At 42.9% G+C, this 26077-nt stretch overlaps 1 protein-coding gene across 8 annotated transcripts in view; it reads left to right on the forward strand.

Annotated features, from left to right (window-relative positions):
• Positions 1-26077, forward strand: part of TCF7 (transcription factor 7) — a 204841-nt gene that overhangs the window by 153113 nt on the left and 25651 nt on the right. For 6 of the 8 annotated variants that reach the window (XM_040442424.1, XM_040442462.1, XM_040442451.1 and 3 more), the window contains 3 exons: positions 306-438; positions 12278-12368; positions 22250-22336. In XM_040442424.1, the coding sequence (XP_040298358.1) occupies positions 306-438; positions 12278-12368; positions 22250-22336 (311 nt within the window). The remainder of the gene's footprint in view (positions 1-305; positions 439-12277; positions 12369-22249; positions 22337-26077) is intronic. The other 2 variants (XM_040442469.1, XM_040442477.1) reach the window with 1 other exon arrangement.

A 26077-nucleotide genomic window follows, 5' to 3' on the forward strand; every position in this document is an offset into this window, starting at 1 on the left:
CCACAGCACAAAAAACCGCTGCCTGAAAAAATCGGAATCTCTGTCACGCCTGACACTCCTCTAAAGAAAGCAGTGCAATACAAGCATTGTTTCAATAAAAGTGTCTTCTAAATATCGACAAAATAAAAGTTATGTTTTAAAATAACTATAATATAGGTACACTCAGCACAATAATTATATTTATAGACACCTCTGAGTCACAATACACTGGGCCACGACTATAGACCTCCTGACCTTGAGTATTCTCCATTACTAAAACTTGGTGATTATAGGATTATAATTCAATATTTTATTTTGTCTTTTAGTCCAGTAAGGTTCCTGTGGTGCAGCCATCGCATGGGGTCCACCCTCTCACACCTCTCATTCCATACAACAACGAGCCATTCAGTCACAGTTCCCACTCGCCACATCTTCCTGCAGACCTCAACCAGAAACAAGGTAACTTGAACCCAGTGAAGAAACAATGGTGCTTAATAATCCTTATCTGTCTTTACTTCAGAAAGAAATCACAGTTCTGATAAATAAGGACATCAGAAGTCCAAGTCAGTCACTAGTGTGGTATAATTAATCCTATTATCACAGAGCACCTTCACCAGTATAAAACATAACCTTTAGGCCTCTTTCACGCGACCGTATGGCTTTTTCAGTGTTTTTTGCAGGCCATTTTTTCCGGATCAATTTTTCCGTTTTTTTGTTTCCGTTTCAGTTCCATTTTTTCGTTCCGTTTTTCTGTATGGCATATACAGTATACAGTAATTACATAGAAAAAATTGGACTGGGCATAACATTTTCAATAGATGGTTTCGCGAAAACTGTACGGATACGAAAGACATACTGATGCATTTCCGTATGTGTTCCTTTTTGTTTTGCGGACCTATTGACTTGAATGAAGCCACTTTTTTTGCGTATATGGACCGTATACGGAACAGAAAAAACGGCCCATAAACGGAAAAAAACCGGTCGTGTGAAAGAGGCCTTAATGATATTAGTTAAAATTATCCCAAAAATGTGCCATACAAACGTTTGTCGCTGCACCTGTTTTTGAGGTGCAGCAACAAACGTTTGTATGGCAAATTTTTGGGTTAATTTTAACTAATATCAGTAAAAATTTACTTCAGAAAGGCAGTTTTCGGCATTATGTAGATAAATCCAATTTTACTTTGAAAAGGTAAAGTGCAGTGCCACATATGATGAGAGTTGAGTGCAGGACGTGAATACGTAGTAAAAAATGGACGATCATCCTTTTCTGGGTGTTTGACCTATAGCATCCCACCAGTCACTAGAAGGGAAGGGGGAGTTTATAGACCCTATCCTACCTTACCAGAACCTTCCTGGGAGAAAGAAATTCTATAAAGTGTTCACAAAGCATGGGGAAGTATTAAAACAATGACGGTGGTCTACTGATCACTGGGACCTGACCTCCAACCAATCTAACATTTATCGGTGATGCACGTTAAAGGCTGGCGTACCTCTTGGGCCGTCTTGATGTCTATATTATATAAAAGTAATAATAGTACTGTGAGAAAAAATACAAAATAAAGCAGTCACCTTAAGGCCTCATGCAAACAAACATATATATTTTGCGGTCCGCAAAAAATACAGATGACGTCCGTGTGCATTCCGTATTTTGCGGAACGGAACAGCTGGCCCCTAATAGAACAGTACTATCCTTGTCCGTAATGTGGACAATAATAGGACATGTTCTACTTTTTTGCGGAACGGACATACGGAAACGGAATGCACGCGAAGTAACTTCCGTTTTTTTTGCGGACCTATTGAAATGAATGGTTCCATTCGGAACGGACGCGGAAAGAAAATACATTTGTGTGCATGAGGCCTAACCCTTAGGTTACCGGAGGTTTTTGCGTTTTCATTTTTCTTCACTATCTTCCTTGAGCCATAACATGTTTATTTTTCCATTCACGTATCCATATGGGGGCTTACTTTTTGCAGGACAAGTTGTACTTTCTAATGCCACCATTTAATATGGCATACAATGTAACTGGAAGCGGGAATAAAATTCCAAATGGGATGGAATTGGAAAAAAACGCAATTCCACCGTTTTTGTTTTTTTCCCACCTCTGGGACCCGCACCTAGAAGGAGAACGGAGCGGAGAGAGCTGTGGCTGGAGGACCCCAGGGTCCGTCCACCACCAATCGTTGCTCTCCGCTGCTCCCATACAAGTGAATGGGAGCGCCCTCCATTCATTTCCCCGCTCCGTTCTCGTTGTAGGTGCAGGTTCCAGAGGTGGGACCCGCAGCTATCAGACAGTGGGGACATATCGCTTGTATATGATGGGAAAACCCCTTTAATTCTCATTTCATGTGAAATACAATTATTTACTAAAACAGACATGTCAGTAAAGGTGACAGACCTCTTTAAACCTTTTGTCTGGCTTTATCTTGGCATATATACCGGGGAGTGGCTGGTTCCCATTATAGTCAATAAGATCCGGTGGGCAGACAGCACTAATCCAGAGAACTTCGGCAGGCTGTTTTCTGCTGAAATAGCCTGCCGGATGTCTCTAATGCCTCATTCACACGTCAGTGTTTTGTTCAGTGATTTCCATCAGTGATTGTGAGCCAAAACCAGGATTGGGGCCTCCACAGACATAAGGTATAAGGGCTCATGCACACGACCGTGTGCTGGCCGGGCCGTGCTGCAGACTGCAAATTGCGATCCACAATGCATGGACAAGACCGCGGGGCAGCCGCATGCGGATCGCGGCCCCATTCACTTGAATGGGGTCCGCGATCCACATCCAACGGTCCGCACCACAAAAAAGTAGTGCATGCACTACTTTTTTGCGGTGCGGAGGCACGGCCAGAAACACCACAGAAACACTCTGTAGTGCTTCCGGGGGGTACCAATCCGTGCCTCAGTTCCGCATCTCTGTGATTGCGGACCCATTGAAGTGAATGTGTCCGTGGTGCGAGGTGCACACAGCCGATGCCTGTGTATTGCGGACCCCTGTATGCGGCCCACAATACGGCCACGGCGGGGTAACGGCCGTGTGCATGAGCCCTAAGGGAAAGATCTGCACCTGTTCTGTGTTTAGAGCCGCATCTGGTTTTGGCTCAAAATCACTGATGGAAATCACTGACGTGTGAAGGGCTCATGCACACGACCATTGTTGTTTTGCGGTCCGTTTTTCACGGATCCGTTCTGTATCTGAGGTTTTTTTTTTCTCTGATTTAAGTCCTCTTCTGTTCCATTATTGCACAAAACATATCCGTATAGTTTCCGTATTTTCAGTTTTTTTGTGGATCAGAAAATGAAACAGTAATTTATTATTCACCAAAGACATGAGCAATATGGGCTGGGCATAGCATTTATGCAGTATGTATCCGCAAAATACGGATGACATACGGATGTGTGCCGTGTGCGTTCCGTATTTTTTGCGGACCCATTGACTTGAATGGGGCCTCGGACCTTGATTTGCGGACAATAATAGGACATGCACTACTTTTTTGCGGAACGGCCATGCGGACAAACAGAAACGGAATGCACACGGAGTAACTTCTGTATTTTCTACAGCCCCATTGAAGTGAATGGTTCCGCATACGGTCCGCAAAAAAAAAGGACCAGAAGCAGAAAGAAGTTATGATCGTGTGCATGAGCCCTAAGGCTGGTTTCACACGGGCGTTGCGGGAAAAGATGCGGGTGCGTTGCGGGAACATGCGCGATTTTTCCGCGCGAGTGCAAAACATTGTAATGCGTTTTGCACACGCGTGAAAAAAATCTGCATGTTTGGTACCCAAACCCGAACTTCTTCACAGAAGTTCAGGTTTGGGTTAGGTGTTCTGTAGATTGTATTATTTTCCCTTATAACATGATTATAAGGGAAAATAATAGCATTCTGAATACAGAATGCATAGTACAATAGGGCTGGAGGGGTTAAAATTTTTTTTATAATTATTAAACTCTCCTTAATCCACTTGTTCGCGCAGCCCGACTTCTCTTCTGTCTTGTTTCTTCAGGACATGGGTAAAGGACCTGTGGTGATGTCACTGCGCTCATCACATCGTCCATCACATGATCCATCACCATGGTGATGGATCATGTGGTGGGCGCAGTGACGTCGCCACAGGTCCTTTTCCTCACAGATGAAGGCAGAAGAGAAGCCGGGCTGTTCGAACAAGTGGATTAAGGTGAGTTAAATTTTATTTTTATTTTTTTAACCCCTCCAGCCCTATTGTACTATGCATTCTGTATTAAGAATGCTATTATTTTCCCTTATAACCATGTTATAAGGGAAAATAATAATGATCGGGTCCCGATCCCGATTGTCTCCTAGAAACCATGCTTGCAAATTCGCACATCATCCGCACTTGCTTGCGGATGCTTGCAATTTTCACGCAACCCCATTCACTTCTATGGGGCCTGCATTGCGTGAAAAACGCACAATATAGAACATGCTGCGATTTTCACGCAATGCACAAGTGATGCGTGAAAATCATCGCTCATGTGCACAGCCCCATAGAAATGAATGGGTCCGGATTCAGTGCGGGTGCAATGCGTTCACCTCACGCATTGCACCCGCGCGGAAAACTCGCCACGTGTGAAAGGGGCCTAAGGCATAATGCTGGTGTGAAATTAGCCTTTACCGTTACCTAATACTCCTGCTCACAGTCCGCCAAGGATAGAACCCAGACTATGAACTTTATTTACGTGAACCCTGAGAACATGTTTAATGCACAAGAATTTTTCTACCAGTAGAAGTGTGTAAAACAGATTGTAAATCACATCATCATTTACAGATAGACATTTTCTAAAAATGATATATTCCCTTCTCCAAATGGGAAATCCCCCCTTCCCCTCCAACTACTGATTCAATCGTAGGAATTACTTTAAATATGGAGTAAATATTCCTTAGACCTTGGCCGCAACACATGGACAATGTTTAATACGACAGTAGGTCTCTGGTGTTGTGTAGGACCCTGACCTGGTAATATAAGAAACAGTTGTCTTCATTGGTCTCCTGGACTAACCTGAGATCCTTGAGGATCCATACAGAAAAATGGAGGTGTGAATAGGACCACTATGTGTGTGCAGCACGTTGTACACACGGCTAAGGTTACTTTCACACTTGCGTTCGGAGCGGATCCGTCTGGTGTCTGTACAGACGGATCCGCTCCTATAATGCAAACACTTGCATCCGTTCAGAACGGATCCGTCTGCATAACTGTTTTTTTCAGATCTGATTTTTCACTTCGTGAAAATTCTGATCCAACAGTATATTCTAACACAGAGGCGTTCCCATGGTGATGGGGACGTTTCAAGTTAGAATATACTAAAAGAACTGTGTACATGACTGCCCCCTGCTGCCTGGCAGGTGCTGCCAGGCAGCAGGGGGCAGACCCCCCCCCCCCCCTCCCTCCCTCCCCCTAACTCATTGGTGGCCAGTGTGGCGGTCCCCCCCCGTATTTAACTCATTGGTGGCCAGTGCGGCCGGCCCCCCTCCCTCCCCCCCCAATTAAAATGACAGACCCCCCATTATTTTGTGGCAGCGGAGAGTTCCGATCGGAGTCCCAGTTTAATCGATGGGACTCCGATCGGTAACCATGGCAACCAGGACGCTACTGCCGTCCTGGCTGCCATGATTACTTAGCAATTTTAGAAGCATTATACTTACCTGCGATGTCTGTGACCGGCCGGGCGCTCCTCCTACTGGTAAGTGAAAGGTCTGTGCTATAAGCAATGCGCCGCACAGACCTTTCACTTACCAGTAGGAGGAGCGCCCGGCCAGTCACAGACATCGCAGGTAAGTATAATGCTTCTAAAATTGCTAAGTAACCATGGCAGCCAGGACTGCAGTAGCGTCTTGGCTGCCATGGTAACCGATCGGAGCCCCAGCGATTAAACTGGGACTCCGATCGGAACTCTCCGCTGCCACCAATGATGGGGGGTCGGTCATTTTAATTAGGGGGGGGAGGGGGGACCGGCCGCACTGGCCACCAATGAGTTAAATACAAGGGAGGGGGGGCGGGCCGCACTGGCCACCAATGAGTTAAATACAGGGGAGGGAGGGGGGGCCGGCTGCACTGGCCACCAATGAGTTAAATACAAGGGAGGGAGGGGGGTCGGCCGCACTGGCCACCAATGAGTTAAATACAGGGGAGGGAGGGGAAGCTGGCTGCACTGGCCACCAATGAGTTAAATACAGGGGAGGGAGGGGGGGCCGTCTGCACTGGCCACCAATGAGTTAAATACAGGGGAGGGAGGGGGGCCGCACTGGCCACCAATGAGTTAAATACAGGGGAGGGAGGGGGGGCCGCACTGGCCACCAATGAGTTAAATACAGGGGAGGGGGGGGAGGGAGGGGGCAGTCATGTACACAGTTCTTTTAGTATATTCGAACTTGAAGCGTCCCCATCACCATGGGAACGCCTCTGTGTTAGAATATACTGTCAGATCTGAGTTTCACAATCTAACTCAAATACGATGGTATATTCTAACATAGAGGCATTCCCATGGTGATGGGGACGCTTCAAGTTAAAATATACCATCGGATTGGAGAAAACTCCGATCTGATGGTATATTATGACATAGAAAGTCAATGGGGGACGGATCCGTTTGCAATTGCACCATATTGTGTCAACGTCAAACGGATCCGTCCCCATTGACTTGCATTGTAAGTCTGGACGGATCCATTTGGCTCCGCACGGCCAGGCGGACACCAATACGCTGCAAGCTGCTTTCAGGTGTCCGCCTGCTGAGCGGAACGGAGGCCAAACGGTGCCAAACTGATGCATTCTGAGCGGATCCGCATCCACTCAGAATGCATTAGGGCAGTACGGATCCGTTCGGGGCCGCTTGTGAGAGCCTTCAAACGGAACTCACAAGCGGAACCCCGAACGGAAGTGTGAAAGTAGCCTTAACACACAGCTGTAAATTGCTTTCTTGTCAATAAGGCCTTATATTGTTCTGCTTTATGTCAGGTGTTTGATATATATCTATGTATTTGCTGTAGATCTGGTTTTAGAGTATGGTACAGGTAACGAGCCAGTAACAACTCATAGTGAGCTATGCATGGGCTGAAGATAGGAAGTAGATTGTCAGCAGTTGGAGAGCTAAGTGTTCATGCGGTGATGAAAATGGAAAGTGCATTATACCATAATTGAGAGCGACCAGTCATCCTTAGAAAAAACTATGTGAAACAGGAAATAGTCTTACTTGCAGCAGCTTTGTATTTGGTTTGCTCCTGGATTTCACATACACTGAGCGGTGTTTGCCCATACATTGAAAGTTGGCTGTGGTCACCCTAAACTGCATATATATGTCAAAAAATAATAAGAGTAACAGTGCCGTCTAATAAAGAGCAGATGTAAAATGATACTCTGACCTGACCAGCAACTGTAACTTCTACAGATGGATGTTGAGAACATTGACCTGACATGTCTAACCCATACCTATCATCCCTATGACATGTCAAAAGGTTTGGCCGGTGAGGATCCGGGTGTTGAGAATCCCACCGATTGCTCAAATGCTGAGCTAGAATTGCTTGACTCTTCTGAGAGCTGAGCAGTGTGCAGACTTTCTACAGATCTCAGCACTGCTAAACCCTCCTCCCCGAAGAGCAGCCGATCAAAGCTTCTGACATGTCGCTGTGAGCATGATGAGGAATTTACATGAATAAATGACTAGTTTTACTTCAAGTGTGTTATATGCACATGTTCAAATGGATTTGAACAGAGGTCGCAATAACGCCTGTACGAGCGTCATAGATGCTTTTTACTCTAAGGCGTACCAATATGCCTTAGTCCAGTGATGGCTAACCTCAGGCACTCCAGCTGTGGTGAAACTACAACTCCCAGCATGCTCTATTCATTTCTATGGAGTCCTGAGAACAGCCAAGCAAGTGAACTGTTGTTTTGCCACAGCTGGAGTGCCAGAGGTTAGCCATCACAGCCTTAGACTTTTTCTGCCATTCATCAGCGCTGGGCACACTGTGAACTGTGTTAGTGAGCACTTCTCCTTTGCCAACATGATCCATCCCACCTCACAGGTGTGGCATATCAAGGTGCTGATTAGACAGCATGAATATTGGACAGGTGTGCCTTAGACTGCCCACAATAAAAGTCCACTCTGAAATGTGCAGTTCCCACAGCACAAGCCACAGATGTCGCAACGTTTGAGAGAGCGTGCAATTGGCATACTGACTGCAGGAATGTCTACCAGAGCTGTTGCCCGTGCAATGAATGTTCATTTCTCTACCATAAGCCGTCTCCAAAGGCGGTTCAGAGAATTTGGCAGTACATCCAATGGGCCTCACGACCGCAGACCACGTGTAACCACACCAGCCCAGGACCTCCACATCCAGCATGTTCACCTCCATGATCGTCTGAGATCAGCCACCCAGACAGCTGCAGCAACAATCTGTTTGCATAACCAAACAATTTCTGCACAAACTGTCAGAAACCGTCTCAGGGAAGCTCATTTGAATGCTCGTCGTCCTCATCGGGGTCTGGACCTGACTGCATTTCGTCGTCGTATCTGACTTGAGTGGGCAAATACTCACATTCGAAGGCGTCTGGCACGTTGGAGAGGCGTTCTGTTCACGGATGAGACCCGGTTTTCACTGTTCAGGGCAGATGGCAGACAGCGTGTGTGGCGTCGTGTGGGAGAGCGGTTTGCTGACGTCAATGTTGTGGATCGAGTGGCCCATGGTGGCGGTGGGGTTATGGTATGGGCAGGCGTATGTTATGGACAACAAACACAGGTGCATTTTATTGATGGCATTTTGAATGCACAGAGATACCGTGACGAGATCCTGAGGCCCATTGTTGTGCCATTCATCCACGACCATCACCTCATGTTGCAGCATGATAATGCACGGCCCCATATTGCAAGGATCGGGACACAATTCCTGGAAGCTGAAAACATCCCAGTTCTTGCATGGCCAGCATACTCACCGGACATGTCACCCATTGAGCATGTTTGGGATGCTCTGGATCGCCGTATACGACAGTGTGTTCCAGTTCCTGCCAATATTCTGCAACTTCGCACAGCTATTGAAGAGGATTGGACCAACATTCCACAGGCCACAATCAACAACCTGATCAACTCTATGTGACGGAGATGTGTTGCACTGCGTGAGGCAAATGGTGGCCACACCAGATACTGACTCGTTTTCTGATTACAATCACTGATCGCACACACTGACTTTTTGAAAGCACCACTTTCTTCTCTGGGTCCGAGTGCTAGTTGTGTACAGGCCATTGTACACATGGACATCATACAGATATAAGTTGCATTCATGTCTATAAGGCCTTACATTGTTTTGCTTTTATTTTTCCTCTTGCTACAATTCCAACTAACACCTCTGTATAGGTAGTGGAGGATCCACCATTCACAATAGGTGATATTGCAGCGTATCTACTCCCATCTGACCTCTGCACTGGCCACACCACATGCCTAGAAAACATTCCTATAAGTTTTCCTAGAAGTCATTGGAGTCCACCCCAGTCTAGTGTGTCTATGGCCCATGTGGCTGTTCTCCAAGAACAGTATAAGTCTTGACATATTTTAGGCCTAGTGGCCAATGTAAAAACTGCATGATTTTCTTTTTCTTTTTTAAATATAGATGGGGTCATGGAAAATATATAAAAATAAAAAAATCTAAAAAGAAAAAAAGTTTAACATAAAAACTTGATGTAGGGTACTTTCACACTAGCGTTAGAAGAATCCGGCAATCAGTTCCATTGCTCGAACTGCCTGCCGGATCCAGAAATACGCATGCAAACGGATATCATTTGTTTCCGGATCCGTCTGACAAATGCATTGAAATACCGGATCCGTCTCTCCAGTGTCATCCGGAAAAACGGATCCGGTATAAAAAATGTTCACGTTTTTAAAAGTCTGTGCATGCGGCAATGCTGCAATTTCCTGAACACTTGGTACCGGATCCGTCATTAATACATTTCAATGGAAATTAATGCCGAATCCGGCAACTGATCCTGAACATTCTGCAGTATTTTCAAATATTGTAAAAGGGATGGAACGGAGGACATCCTGATACATACTGAACGGATTGCTTTCCATTCAGAATGCATTAAGACAAAACGGATGCGTTTTTTTCCGGTATTGAGCCCCTATGACAGAACTCAATACCGGAAAATGTTAACGCTAGTGTGAAAGTAGCCGTAAATGGTTAATTTTCTCATCATGCATTTCCTTTCAATTATAACCCATTGGACCCACTGGAAACCCCAAACCACATGTAGATTAAAATCTGCTGGAACCAATGTTCCTCTCTCCAGCCCTATCTACCTAATGGGTGATAAACCTGACCAGATGCTATTTTCTACCTTTAGGCTGAGTTCACACGGGCGAGTATTCCGCGCGGGTGCAATGCGGGATGTGAACGCATTGCACCCGCACTGAACAACGACCCATTAATTTCTATGGGGCTGTTCACATGAGCGGTGATTTTCACGCATCACTTGTGTGTTGCGTGAAAATCGCAGCATGCTCTATATTCTGCGTTTTTCACGCAACGCAGGCCCCATAGAAGTGAATGGGGTTGCGTGAAAATCGCAAGCATCCGCAAGCAAGTGCGGATGCGGTGCGATTTTTCACGCACGGTTGCTAGGAGACGATCGGGATGGAGACCCGATCATTATTATTTTCCCTTATAACATGGTTATAAGGGAAAATAATAGCATTCTGAATACAGAATGCATAGTAAAATAGCGCTGGAGGGGTTAAAAATAAATAAATAATAATTTAACTCACCTTGATCCACTTGATCGCGGAGCCGGCATCTCATCTGTCTTCATCTTAGCTGTGTGGAGCAACAGGACTGTGGTGACGTCACTCCGGTCATCACATGATCTTTTACCATGGTGATGGATCATGTGATGACCGGAGTGACGTCACCACAGGTCCTGTTGCTCCACACAGCTAAGATGAAGACAGAAGGAGATGCCGGCTCCGCGATCAAGTGGATCAAGGTGAGTTAAATTATTTTTTATTTCTTTTTAACCCCTCCAGCGCTATTTTAGTATGCATTCTGTATTCAGAATGCTATTATTTTCCCTTATAACCATGTTATAAGGGAAAATAATACAATCTACAGAACACCGATCCCAAGCCCGAACTTCTGTGAAGAAGTTCAGGTTTGGGTACCAAACATGCGCGATTTTTCTCACGCGAGTGCAAAACGCATTACAATGTTTTGCACTCGCTCGGAAAAATCGCGTGTGTTCCCGCAACGCACCCGCACCTTTTCCCGCAACGCCCGTGTGAACTCAGCCTTAAAGGGCTTCAGTACTTCTTAATGTCTGCAGGCATCTGTGTAGCATACAAATAGAGATCCTGGAGCTTTCCTTGTCTGTGGTGATTCAGACTGGATAAAAAAAAATGTGGCTTAAAAAGTTAAGTGCTATTATAGCTTAAAGAGGTTGTCCGCTTTTTTTATATTGATCTATTCTTAGGATAGGTCGTCTATATCAGATCTGTGGGTAGCCCCGCCAATCAGCGGTCAAGAGAATGCAGCAATCATACGAGCGCTGCCTTCTCTTCATTGTATACCTTCTCGCCATCGCAATAGCAGCGGTGAGCAGGAGTAATTACAACTCCGCTATCCCATTTGTTTCACTGAGATGGCTGACTTCTCTTAAAACAGCTGATTGACAGGGGTGCCGGCAGTCGGCCCCCTGCTGATCTGATATTGATGGCCAGTACTGAGGATAGGTCATCAATATAAAAAAGCAAACAACCCTTTTAATTAGTATACTACATTGTACAACTGCTATATTTGAACCAAAGTTAATTATAATTCAATAAAGCCTTTTTTAAATAAAATTATAATCTGCTTCTATCAGCTGAAACATTGTGTCCAAAGTGGGTGCTGCAGTATGAGGAAGTACATGCCGTCTTGAGTGATTGGCTGCAGTGGTCATGTATGTAGATGGGCACCTCATAGCTTCAGCCAAGTAAACAAAGACCAGCAGGAGGCCTAGTGCGGGGGGGATCTAACAGGGGAATATTGGTTCTTTTACTATTTCATCACATTGCTTGCATTTGCCCAAATTTTGGGATAATCCTTTTAATAAAGGTTCACAGATTGAATCACATCATCATTTTCAGGTGTATAGTAAATTCACGAAGTAACTGAATGTTTGTCTCTAACCAGTATAAAGATCTGATTTTGTTTAAATGAATTAAATACACTTTATAAGTATGAGCGAGTGCGTGATGAGTTCCACTAGCTGTCTCTGTATTTTCAGTTATCCAGTTAAAGTAGCTGAATATTTTCTTTTTATTCCATAGGTGCACACAGACCTCCCCAAACACCAGATATTCCTGCATTTTATCCTATTCCTCCAGGAGGCGTTGGACCAATTTCACCTTCCATGGGCTGGTGAGTGTACTCTGCTCATGAGGGATTTCATTATGGACATATAATATCATCGATTTTGTCAAATGCTGTTACCCTGCTTTATCATATGATAATATAATAATGAAGCCGAAAGTAATGGACGTTTACACCGCCCCTTTGACTTTTAACATTGGAATGCATGGGTCCACAAAACATGATCGGATGAGGAGCAAAAATCCAGTCGTGTGAATGGGGCCTTAATATCATATTTGGTGTGAGTGTAATGTGGTTTACTCCTTTAGGGCCCTTGCAGACGAGCGTGTCCGGATAAGGTCCGGATGCGTTGCGGCAAACCCGCGTGAGTAGGTACGCAATTGCAGTCAGTTTTGACTGCGATTGCGTTCCGTTCAGTTTTTATCGCGCGGGTGTAATGCGTTTTGCACGCACGTGATAAAAAACTGAATGTGGTACCCAGACCCGAACTTCTTCACAGAAGTTCAGGTTTGGGTTCAAGGTTGTGTAGATTGTATTATTTCCCCTTATAACATAGTTATAAGGGAAAATAATAGCATTCTGAATACAGAATGCATAGTACAATAGGGCTGGAGGAATAAAAAAAAAAATAATAATAATAAAATAATAATTGAACTCACCTTAATCCACTTGTTCGCACAGCCGGCATCTTTTCTTCTTTGAGGAATAGGACCTTTGATGATGTCACTGCGCTCATCACATGGTCAATCACATGATCTTTTACAGTGGTGATGGATCATGTGACAGACCATGTGATGAGCGCAGTGACGTCATCAAAGGTCCTTTTCCTGTGCACAGCAAAGAAGAAGACAGAAGAGAAGCCGGGCTGCGCGATCAAGTGGATAAGGGTCCATTCACACGTCTGCAATTTCGTTCTGCATTTTGCGAAACGGAATTGCGGACCCATTCATTTCTATGGGGCAGCACGATGTGCTGCCCGGATCCGGAGTTGCGGGTCCGCAATTCCGATCCCGAAAAAAATAGAACATGTCCTATTCTTGTCCGCAAGGCATTTTCTATGAGAATGCCGGCGATGTGCAGTCCTCAAAATGCGGAACGCACATCGCCGATGTCCGTGTTTTGCGGATCCACGGATCCGCAAAACACACACGTCCGTGTGAATGGACCCTTAAGGTGAGTTATATTATTATATATATTTTTTTAACCCCCCCAGCCCTATTGTACTATGCATTCTGTATTAAGAATGCTATTATTTTCCCTTATAACCATGTTATAAGGGAAAATAATAAGGTTCGGGTCTCCATCCCGATCGTCTCCTAGCAACCGTGAGTGAAAATCGCACCTCATCCGCACTTGCTTGCGGATGCTTGCGATTTTCACGCAGCCCCATTCAATTCTATGGGGCCTGCGTTGCGTGAAAAATACGGAATATAGAACATGTTGCGATTTTCACGCAACGCACAAGTGATGCGTGAAAATCACCGCTCGTGTGCACAGCCCCATAGAAATGAATGGGTCCGGATTCAGTGAGGGTGCAATGCGTTCACGTCACGCATTGCACCCGCGCGGAAAACTCGCTCGTGTGAAAGGGGCCTTATCTGTAAAAGAGCAACAGGGGGGTGCCTGGCATAGGTTGCGACTTTTTTGCAAAAGTCACACATAGTAAATATGCCATAATCCAGGTCTAGACTCATTTTCACTTCTTAAACATAGACCACTTGGAAAACTGGTGAACAACACCAAATGTCACAAAAATTGACCAAATGCCGCAGAAAATGGCGCAGTTGCCACGACTTGCGACTTTTTTATGCCACAAAACTGATGTATCTGACTTGATAAATGTCCCTCCAAGCCTTTATAGTAATTGAACTGCAATAGTAAGCCCAGAACTCTGCTCACTGAGATTAATAGGCATCCATTGATTTCTATGAACCTGGACAGTCGAGAGGTGCCTTGATGTAGGTCATGACTTTGGCAGAAATGTTCCAATTGGAGGTAAATTTTTCTCTGGAAACATCCATATGCCTTACTTAACCGGCCACTTTTCACCTTAAATCCCAGGCCGATTTTTGCAAATCTGACGTGTCACTTTATGTGGTAATAACTTTGGAACGCTTTTACTTATCCAAGCCATTCTGAGATGGTTTTCTTGTGACACATTGTACTTCATGACAGTGGTAAATTTCAGTTGATATATTTCACCTTTATTAATAAAATAATCCAAAGTTTACCAAAAATTTGGAAAAATTCTCAATTTTCTAAAATTGAATTTCTCTAGTTTTAAGACAGCTAGTAATACCTCATAAAATGGTTATCATTCAACATTCCCCATATGTCTGCTTTATGTTGGCATAATTTTGTAAATGTCATTTTATTTTTGTAGTATGTTAGAAGGCTTAGAAGTTTAAAAGCTATGTTTAAAATTTTTTATAAAATTTCCAAAACCATTTTTTTAAGCACCAATTCAGTTATAAAGTAATTTTGAGGGGCTTACGTAATGTAAACCACCCATAAATGAACCCATTTTAGAAACTACACCCCTCAAATTATTCAAAACTGATGTTACAAACTTTAACCCTTGAGGTGTTCCCCAAGAATTAAAGGAAAATTAGGTGAAATTTCACTTTTTTGGTAGATTTTTTTATGTTAATCATTTTTTTCTTGCAACATGGCAAAACAAACCTCAATATAGATTACTCTGATTCTTCAGTTTACAGAAATACCCTATATGTGGCGGTAAACTGCTCTATGGGCACGTGGCAGTGGTCAGAAGGAAAGGAGCACCATTTGGATTTTGGAGGCAGATTTCACTAGAATGGTTTTTAGGCACCATTTTGTATTTGAAGAGACCCTGACATACCCCTACAGTGGAAACCCTCAAAAAGTGACTCCATTTTGGAAACTACACCCCTTAAAGAATATATTAAGGGGGAATACTGAGCACTTTGAACCCCTTTGGCTGTAAAAATTAAAAGTTTCGTTTCTTCCAATAAAATGTTGCATTAGCCCCAGATTTTTCATTTTCACCAGGGGTAACAGGAGAAAAAGCACCCCATAATTTGTTACCCATTTTCTCCTGAATACGGCAACACCCCATATGTGGTGGTGAACTGCTGTGGGGGCACATGGCAGGACTCAGAAGGAGCGCCATATGGCTTTTGCAGTGCAGATTTTGATGGATAGGTTTATGGGTGCCATTGGTTTTTATTTTTTAAGTGATTGTCTTATGTGGGGCTCATTTTTTACGGGATGAGGTGACTGTTTGATTGGTACCATTTTGGGGTACATAAGACTTTTTGATCACTTGGTATTACAGTTTTTGTGAGGCAAGGTGAAAAAAAATGGCTGTTTCAGCATAGTTTTTTTTTTTTTTTTACATCATTCACCTGAGGGGGCATATAATGTGATATTTTTATAGAGCAGGTTGTTATGGACACAGCGATACCGAATATGTCTATCTTTTTTTATTTTTGATAAGTTTTACACAGTGAAATAATTTTTGAACATAATAAAATCTTGTTTTTGTGTTGCCGCAAAACAAGATTTTCCTAGGTAGAGGCTCGGGATGAGGTGACTGTTTGATTGGTACCATTTTTGTGTACATAAGACTTGTCTTAGGTAGGGGCTCATTTTTGGCGGGTTGAGATGACTGGTACCATTTTGGGGTACATAAGACTTTTTGATCACTTGGTATTACACTTTTTATAAGGCAAAGTGGCTTTTTTGACACTGTTTTCATTTTTTACTTTTTATTTTATTTTATTTTTTAAGGCGTTCACCTGACGGGGTGGATCATGTGATATTTTTATACAGCCGGTCGATACAGACAGATACCTAATATGTTTACTTTTCTTTTTTTCCCCTATTTTTTACCAAAAAAAAATTCTTTATTTTGGGAAAAGGACGCTTTATTTTTTTTTAGTTGAAATTTTTAATTTTTTTGTAAAAGTTTATTTTTTTCAACTTTTTTTTCCACTTTATTTTTTGTCCCACTCTGGGACTGATCCCCTTTACAATGCATTACAATACTTCTGTATTGTAATGCATTGGCTGTAAGTGTATTACTCACTGTAAAACACTTACACTAACACTTACACTGGATCTAAGGAAGGCATCGGGCTGCCTTCCCTGCCATCGGGTCCCCGTCACAACAACGCGGGGACCCGAAGCACATCCCGCACCCAGCAGGATACCGCTCGTGCTGCGGTCAGCGCTGACTGCGGCAGTGCAAGGGTTAATGCACCCGCATAGTTTTCACCTGTCGGCACATACAGCAGGGGTCTGGCTATCAGTGACTGTCGGACCCCTACAGCTGATTTGGCGGGCACAGCTCCTTCGCCCGCCTGATCAGAGCGCTGTAACTGTATGGCGCTGGGATTTGTGTCCCAGTTTCCAGCACCGTACATGTACGGCGCTGGTATCCTACGGGTTAATGGGAGATATTGTGAATTCAAGCAAGGTATTTTCCTTTAGAAAAATCTTTATATAGTATATATTTTGGTCCTCTAACAAGCAAGTGGAATCATTTCAATGTGACAGTGTGTCTAAGGGATTGTCCAGGACTAGTAAAAAGGGTCTGCTGTTTTTCCAGAAACACTGCCTTGTCGGTCTATATCTGTTGTGTCTGGTATTGTACGTTAACTCCATTCACTTGAATGAGGTTGAGCTGCAATACTAGACACAGCCCATGGACAGATGTGGAAGTTTTTTGGGGAAAAATAGCGGATACTTTTTTTCTAGTTTTGGGCAATCCCCTTATGAACTATCAGGAGTCTACCAAGTGTGATATAAAGCAACAGTGATATCACATAGGTGGTCTTCTTAAAAAGAAAGGTCCACCCAAATGTGTAGGCACACCTACTAAATGTTAAAAAATGGAGAGTAAAACAAATTTTAGATGTGTATATGTCAGGATTGGACAGATCCAATGAGCTAGGTTGCCAGTGCACCTTAAATCTACTACAGGTGCCTTTTTGGGCACTTTTATATTAATGTTTGAATAGTGGGGTTCTCACCCTCAGTCACGACAATCAATATATCGAAGGGGCTGCAGTGCTCGCTGGATTTAAAGGGATTGTCTAAACTAAGCTAAAAGAAAACTCAGACAGCCTTTGTAAATGGTCTAAAATAAGAAAGTAACGTATACTCGCCCCCTTTTTCCCCCCAGTTGCTTCCGGTGCTATGTTCCAGTCCTCCCCTCTGCTGTTTGTTTTCTTGGCTGCATCGGTGATGTTCCATCCTGTGTACTGCTGAGGCCAGTGATTTGCTGTGTGCACAAAATGTCTCTGCAGCATACAGGATGTCCGTGGTGTGGTGGGAAGGACTGAGACACATCGCTGGAAGCGTTAGGGAAAAAAGTGATTATTACTTCTTTTGATATTTTAGCAAATTTACAGTGGCTGAGTTCTTATTTAGCTTAGACAACCTCATTTATGGACAAGCATCCCGTCCTGACCATTGTTCTGCTGTCCCGAACTCACAGCATCTTAGACCCTTATGGTACAAGTCAGTAGACTTGTGACCAGACTGGGACAGTCATCTATAATATGTCAGCATTTAAAGGGTTTCTATCACTTGGTATCACATATTTAGGTGTCAGACACTAGCGATCCGCTAGTGTCTGCTCTAACAAACCATCCTAATATGATAGGTTTTGGGGCAGCCGTTTTGCTAAAATAACAACTTATATCTATATGCTAATGAGCCTCTAGGTGCTATGGGGGCGTCATTAGCACCTAGAAGCTCCGTCTACCTTCATAAACTGCGGCCGCCCAGCGCGTCCCTCCAGCCCGCCCATCTCCTGCTGAATGCGATCCTCTCCGTGCGCGTCTCTGTTCTGCGCATGCGCAGTGAATGTCTGACCGCTTCCCTGCTCAGACATCTCCACTGCGCCTGTTCCTCGGAGCACTATGATGTCATCGGCGCAGGCGCAGTGGAGATGTCTGAGCAGGGAAGCGGTCAGACATTCACTGCGCATGCGCAGAACAGAGACGCGCACGGAGAGGATCACATTCAGCAGGAGATGGGCGGGCTGGAGGGACACGCTGGGCGGCGGCAGTTTATGAAGGTAGACGGAGCCTCTAGGTGCTAATGACGCCCCCATAGCACCTAGAGGCTCATTAGCATATAGATATAAGTTGTTATTTTAACAAAACGGCTGCCCCAAAACCTATCATATTAGGATGGTTTGTTAGAGCAGACACTAGCGGATCGCTAGTGTCTGACACCTAAATATGTGATACCAAGTGATAGAAACCCTTTAATACTACGCTTGAATGGAAACTGGCCTAAATTTGTACTCACAAAGACTCGGTACATTGTGACATTGGGGAAAAAGTTGTGATTTCCAGATCATGATGTAAGTCATCACTGATGAGAATAAGCCCTCTAAAGATGTAGGCCATCAAGGTGAAAGGAAAATATTTTCCTTCCTATCCATCAACTTTGATTTCCAATCGCAATAATTAATGTGTCAGACTCGTTTAGGGAAAAGGTGTGAAGGACTTAATCCTTTTGTATTCTAGTAATTTGTCCCATGGAGTTACAAATGTCACTGTTGGATTAACTTTGCACTTTTCTGTTCTGCTTCGGGGACGGAATGTGGAACTTCAAAGTAAGCTGAAGAACTGCAGCTCTTGGGTATTTGTTGGTGTGATTACAACATACACGATTAACTTTAAGTAGTGTGGGAGTGATTGTTGTACGACAACCTGTAAACAGAATGGCAGCTCTGATGTAAACCCAAACTGGCCGTGATTAGTGGAGTTTTGGCGATGCTTGGACATATAACTATTGCTCATTCTCTCAAAATATGCCTGGTATGATGGAAAAAATGTGTTCCTACTTGTCACATCATGAACAGACACAGAGGATTTTTCAGTTTGAGAAATACGGGTGGAACACTTTGACACGTGGTCCAGTATTTTTTGTTTTTATTACAATTTTTGCATAAGAAAATACAAAAAAAAAAGCAATATAACAGCATTCTGTGCAACCCAGTGTGAGATGACACAGCGTGGCTGGGAGTTTAAAGTGGCCCTGGAAAAATATCTAAAAGTGGCCCAATGTTGTTGGCAGATCCAAATTGAAAAAGGCAGCACACCTCAAGGAGACAGGTATGACAGAATTAGGGGCCTGCAATACTGAGGAGCAGCAAAAAAAATACTGCCTCAACAGAAGCAAATACCACGTTCAGCACAAGCTACTGCCCCCCTCACCACAGTATTCAACTATGTCACCATCCTGACGTTGATACAGTTGAGTTCAGCCATTGGCATAAGTACCTGATGCATCAGCCCACCAGGGAATTTCCCTGTAGGGTCTATGGCAAATCTGCCCCTGGATGGACTGCAATTCTATCAATTATTTGTATCCTTATACTTGTGGGTACAGTTATGAGTTATATTACGTAACTGGATATTTACAGAGTTAGGCGTCGTGCACTTGACCATATGTATTTTGAGGTCTGCAAAATATGCATACCTGTTTTTGGCTGACCCATTCCCTTCACTAGGTTTGTAGACCAGAATAGGGCATGTTCTATCATTTGCGGAATGGACATACAGATGCGGACAGCACACGGATACATCGATATGTAATGAGTATATTTAACAAAAGTTTCAGGAGTCTGTCAACCCGACAGTCTCCCAACTCAATTATACACCTGCAGCAAAATACATAGAAAATCAAGGAGAGCAGGCCCATGCTGCTTTTCTTCAATCCAGTCTTCAAATGTAACCATAAAGGTGAATGAGAGGAGAAAGCAAAGCAGAAAGGTAAATAGAATGATTACCGTAGCTATTGATATACAGTCATGTGAAAAAATTAGGACACCCTTTGAAAGCATGTGGTTTTTTGTAACATTTTTAATAAATGGTTATTTCATCTCCGTTTCAACAATACAGAGAGATTAAAGTAATCCGACTAAACAAAGAAAACTGAAGAAAAGTCTTTTAAAGATCTTCTGTAAATGTCATTCTACAAAAATGCCTATTCTAACTGAGGAAAAAGATAGGACACCCTTGCCCCTAATAGCGAGTGTTACCTCCTTTGGCTGAAATAACTGCAGTGAGACGGTTCTTGTAGCCATCTACCAGTCTTCGACATCAGTCTGAGGAAATTTTACCCCACTCCTCAATGCAGAACTTTTTCAGCTGTGAGATGTTTGAGGGGTTTCTTGCACGTACAGCCCTTTTCAAGTCACCCCACAGCATCTCAATGGGATTCAAATCTGGACTTTGACTTGGCCATTCCAGGACTCTCCATTTCTTCTTTTTCAGCCAATCTTTGGTTGATTTACTAGTATGTTTTGGGTCATTGTCATGTTGCATGGTCCAGTTCCGCTTCAGCTTTAATTTTCTAACTGATGGTCTCACATGTTCTTCAAGCACCTTCTGATACACAGTAGAATTCATCGTGGATTCTATGATGGTGAGCTGACCAGGTCCTGCTGCAGCAAAGCAGCCCCAAACCATGACACTTCCACCTCCATGCTTCACAGTTGGTATGAGGTTCTTTTCTTGGAATGCTGTGTTTGGTTTACGCCAAACATGTCCTCTGCTGTTGTGTCCAAATAATTCAATTTTGGACTCATCTGTCCAAAGAACATTATTCCAGAAGTCCTGGTCTTTGTCAACTTTATCTCTGGCAAATGTCAGTCTGGCCTCGATGTTTCTCTTGGAAAGCAAAGGTTTCCTCCTTGCACACCTCCCATGCAAGTTAAACTTGTACAGTCTCTTTCTGATTGTAGAGGCATGTACTTCTACATCAACAGTAGCCAGAGCCTGCTGTAGTTCTCGAGATGACACTTTAGGGTTTTTGGAGACCTCTTTTAGCATCTTGCGGTCTGCTCTTGGGGTGAACTTGCTGGGGCGACCAGTCCTGGGCATGTTGGCAGTTGTTTTGAAAGCCCTCCACTTGTAGACTATCTTCCGGACAGTGGAATGGCTGATTTCAAAATCTTTTGAGATCTTTTTAAATCCCTTCCCAGACTCATAGGCTGCTACAATCTTTTTTCTGAAGTCCTCTGACAGCTCTTTTGCTCTCACCATGGTGCTCACTCTCACTTCAACAGTCAGGAGCACACCAAACTAAATGTCTGAGGTTTAAATAGGGCAAGCCTCATTCAACATGCAGAGTAACGATCTACTAATTATGTGCACCTGGTGTGATATACCTGTGTGAGATCTGAGCCAATTTAAGAGGGAATACATGTGAGGGTGTCCTATCTTTTTCCTCAGTTAGAATAGGCATTTTTGTAGAATGACATTTACAGAAGATCTTGAAAAGACTTTTCTTCAGTTTTCTTTGTTTAGTTGGATTACTTTAATCTCTCTGTATTGTTGAAACGGAGATGAAATAACCATTTATTAAAAATGTTACAAAAAACCACATGCTTTCAAAGGGTGTCCTAATTTTTTCACATGACTGTAGCTGAGGTGGAGCATAATGTCAGTTGGTAGGTACCCTGCAGGGGCAGGGGCAATATCGCCTGGTATGAGCAGGGTTCTCCGAGAACAAGGGGATGCCGTCCTAAGTGATCATACATTCTAGTCATTCTCTGTTTTGGAAATCTGTGCTGTGGCAGGATGTAACCGAATGTATTTTCGAGATTTCATTTGGTCAGTATTCTCAATCATGGTCTCTACTAACCATTCAGAAAGACTGATTCCCAGTAGTTTTAAGTGCCTTCACCTTGATCTAAACTTCTTTCAAGTTAAATTATATGCATCATGGTTAAACGTTCGATGATTCTACATTCCCCCAAAAAAAAATATATATTCTGTATTCCAAAACTTGTAAATAAATATTCCACCTTATTTTCATTCAGGTTAATTAATCAATATGAGTCCAAATCAGTAATTCATAAATGACTCCTTTATGTTTGAGACACCACATTGACTCCACGGATTATTTTCTCCCACTCACAGGCAAAGTCAGCCTGTCTATCCTCTATCTTCTTGTGGATTTAGACAGCCATATTCACCAGCACTATCTACAGGTGCATCATACTCCAGGTAAGTATCGGACCAGTGAGACAGCGCCTCCCTGTGTTCAGTGCTTTGCAGCTTTTTTGTCCTTATCCATCCTGCAAGTTGCACTTGAAGCCAGCTTCCAATCTTTTCATTGTTGCCTTCGTCTACTCCTGGTGTCCACCTCTGGAGAAATGTCACGTCCCAGTCTCCCTTTGCAGAAAAAAATGCAGCCAAATAAACCAGCTTTACCGCATTCTTATGCAGATTTTATGTCGTGTGTGTTTCTCCATATTGGCATTCCTCTTATGGTCCAAAGTTTGTGTTTAATACCTGAGGGCACTTGTGTGGATATAGCCGGAATCTGAGCATACAGGAAGTTATCAAATATTCAGTTTATATTTACTACCTCTTATTTTATGATATCATAGCACTTTTACTAATTTAATTTCAAGTGGTCTAATACTTATCAGTTATTAAAGGGGTCTTCTAGGATTTTATATCCTCAGATATTGATTGGTGGGGGTCCGACATCTCACCCCCCTGCCTATCAGGTGTTTTAGAATAGCTCAAGTGTCGGAACTACATAGCCCCGTCCATTGTGTAGTGGATGGAGCTGGTAACTGCAGCGCTGCTCCTCTGCACTTTAATATTAATGTCTTATCCTGACCATAATTATCAATATTAATATTCTGGAATACCCCTTTAAAGGGGTTATCTGTGATTTATATTTTGATCTATCCAACTCCCAGCACTCACGCCAATCAGCTGTTTGAGGAAGCTGCGGTGCTCATCAGAGTTCCAGTGAGTGATGCGCCTCCTTGCTAGCACAGTGCCATCTATATGATAACGGCTGTGGCCTCTTCGTGCTGCTTATCATCTGATCCTGGGAGTCGGACCCCCATCGATCAGATATTAATGACCTACCCTGGGTATAGGCCGTTAATATGCAAATCCCAGGAAACCTTTTTAAAGGGGTTACCCGGGAATTAATATTTATGACCTATCCTCAGTGAGCCGGACAAAGAAATTAGAAAAACAAACAGCAGATGGCGCTATACAGATATATTTTATTGAATAACTCAGAGGCTATACAAAAATTTTAGTTACATGCAATTACAAAAGTATTCAGATCCAAATGCTGGTTTGAAAATTGTACAATATTTTTCTTAGGACAACCCCTTTAACAGCTTCATGGTAATCGATTCTTTGCTTTAACCTCCTAAGGACCAAGACCATAACTTTTTTATTTTTTGACATAGCCATATAAGGCATTGTTTTTTGTTGAAGAAGTTGTATTTCTTAATGGCATTAATTAATGTTCCATAAAGTATAATGTATTGAGAAACTGTAAAAAAAATAATTTGTGGGAATGCAAAAAAAGTACAGTAATTTTGCCATTTACTTTAGCTTTATTTAAAAGAAAAATAGGCAAAATTTTCACTTGTGACTGTGAATTTTATATATTTTTTTGATAATAAATATATGAAGGTTTCTTTTTTTAGACCTCTTTAGCATTTTTTTCCCAGCTGAATCGGGTAGTATCTGAATCTCCACCATACCCCACTATAGTTAATAGGGCCGGCAGGCATTCCAGTAAAAGCTATGTACACCTTTGGGGGGCTATTTTTTTATATTTTTGCATTGTACTCAGTTTTTTTCAATTAGTCTTTATTGAAAATTTGTAGCCCTTTTCTCTGTACAGGGCTGAAATTATCCAGTAGCACTGGATGACGGGGACGAGCATCGCGGATGATACTAGTGAGGCTCGTCCCCGCTTGCAACTGGCTGCTCCCCCCAACAACGGATGTTTTAATCCGCGCATGGGGAGAAGCAGCAGTGGCGGTGCAGGGAGCCAGATAAGTATATTCATTGTGAGGGGCGTATGGGGGGCATTTAATAGTCTTGGATAACCCCTTTAAATGATGTGATAAATTTCAATGGATTTTACAGAAGAGATAATAACGTATAGTATAGATAAGTGGATAGTTGTCCTCCTGTTTTGCTCTACTTGATATTTCTTAACAATTGAACAGCTAATAGCTTTTGCATACTATTTACCACCAAATGGCACACTGCAGAATTGTCTGACCCATGGAATTTTCTGTGTGTGCATAGAGACGTTTTCTGTGTGCCACTACATTGGATTACATGTCTAGCTATGATATATTCCTTCAAACTTCATTACATTGCCTCATTATAAGTGCAGACGGTTGTGTCTTATGGAAGAAAACTGGTTGGTGCATGACCGGAAATATTTGAATAATTTTAATTTCTATGCAGAAAAGCAGTACTGGATCTAGTGGCCAGGTGGTATATGCCCTTGGACATCACCATTTCTGTTTTATTAATTTAATGAAAATAATTAAAAGCTTGACTGTATCATCAGAAATTTGCATCTTTGGTATCTCATGACAGTGGGGTGAGACTTGTGGGTTCTGTGAACCTTATAATTTTCTGAATAGCTCACACACAGCATTAGTACTAACCCAGAATATTGTATGAGCAGGAGCCATGTCTTCCTCACAAAAAGGCAGTGATATTAGTGGTCCTTGGACAGACCATCCACAGAGCCATACTCCAGCAAATAACATCTGAATATAATAGTGATGTACTAAATGACCCAGTGTGGTGTTCTCAGCTACAGAAGACCACATCATCTTCTACAATGCTCCAGTAAGTGGCTGCATGAATCCCATACCGGTGCATTTGGGTTGGAAAGGATCTACTGGTCTCCTTTACCTCAGAATTCAGCACAAGCAATGCATACCCATGCTGTATGGAGACCACATTTGTTTTTTTAACACAGTGAATATTTTAACCCATGCTCATTATGGACCTGGTGATAACATGGGTTACCAAAATATTGTTCCATCCAGATTTCCTCTCCATGTCTGTCAATGATTCATGTGCTACTGGATATCTTACTAAAATGGTGCACCCTAGTGCAAGGATGTGTTCTAGGAACATAGGAGAACAGAAGTGAAACTTACAATTGGGGGAAAAAATACAGCATGCATCTCATCTCACCCCAACCCCTTCTACCTTTTAGAAAGGGGGGTTAGAAGTAGGGATCTGAGCAAAAAAAGAAGAGCAAAAAAATTGGTTGTTAAACATTTTCACAGAGCAAGCCGTCTTTATAGTTTGTGTAGTAACTCCACCTTGTGGTGCACACAGGTATTACATCAACAGTGGAAAGTTGTTATATGTAGAAAAACCTGTAGTAAACAAAAAATAAACTGCACTTAGTCTCTCATACTTGTAATATTTCTGAAAATTCTGCAGTAGTTTTAGAAACAGATCCACAATGGAACTGTCTATAATTATACATGAGTGAGTTTTCCGTCCAGATGTGATGTGTGTAGTGAGCGCATTGCATCCGTACTGAATCCTGACTTAATAATTTCAATGGATCTGCATTCAGGAAAAATTGCAGCATGTTATATAATGTGCATTTTCCACACAGCCCTGGCCTTATAGAAGTGAATTGCGCTGCGTGAAAAATGGAAGGCATCTAGATGCAATGCGTTTTCACTGATGGTTGCTGGGAGATGTTGAGTGTTATTATTCAGTTTTTCCGAATCGCTCATGTGGAAAAGGCCTTTTAGTTTTGCCAGAAAATGACATCTGGATGTGATGTATTATAAGGAGGAATCAGGGATGCACATGGGATTCTACTATATATATATATAAAATCTTGCAAGTTTCTGAGTTTCAACGTAATTTTAGGATTATTAAATGATGTGCTATCTTTCTAAAATTTGTGCATGTTTGCCAAAATTACCG

The sequence above is a fragment of the Bufo bufo genome, chromosome 1 (assembly GCF_905171765.1).
Source record: "Bufo bufo chromosome 1, aBufBuf1.1, whole genome shotgun sequence".
NCBI lineage: Eukaryota > Metazoa > Chordata > Amphibia > Anura > Bufonidae > Bufo > Bufo bufo.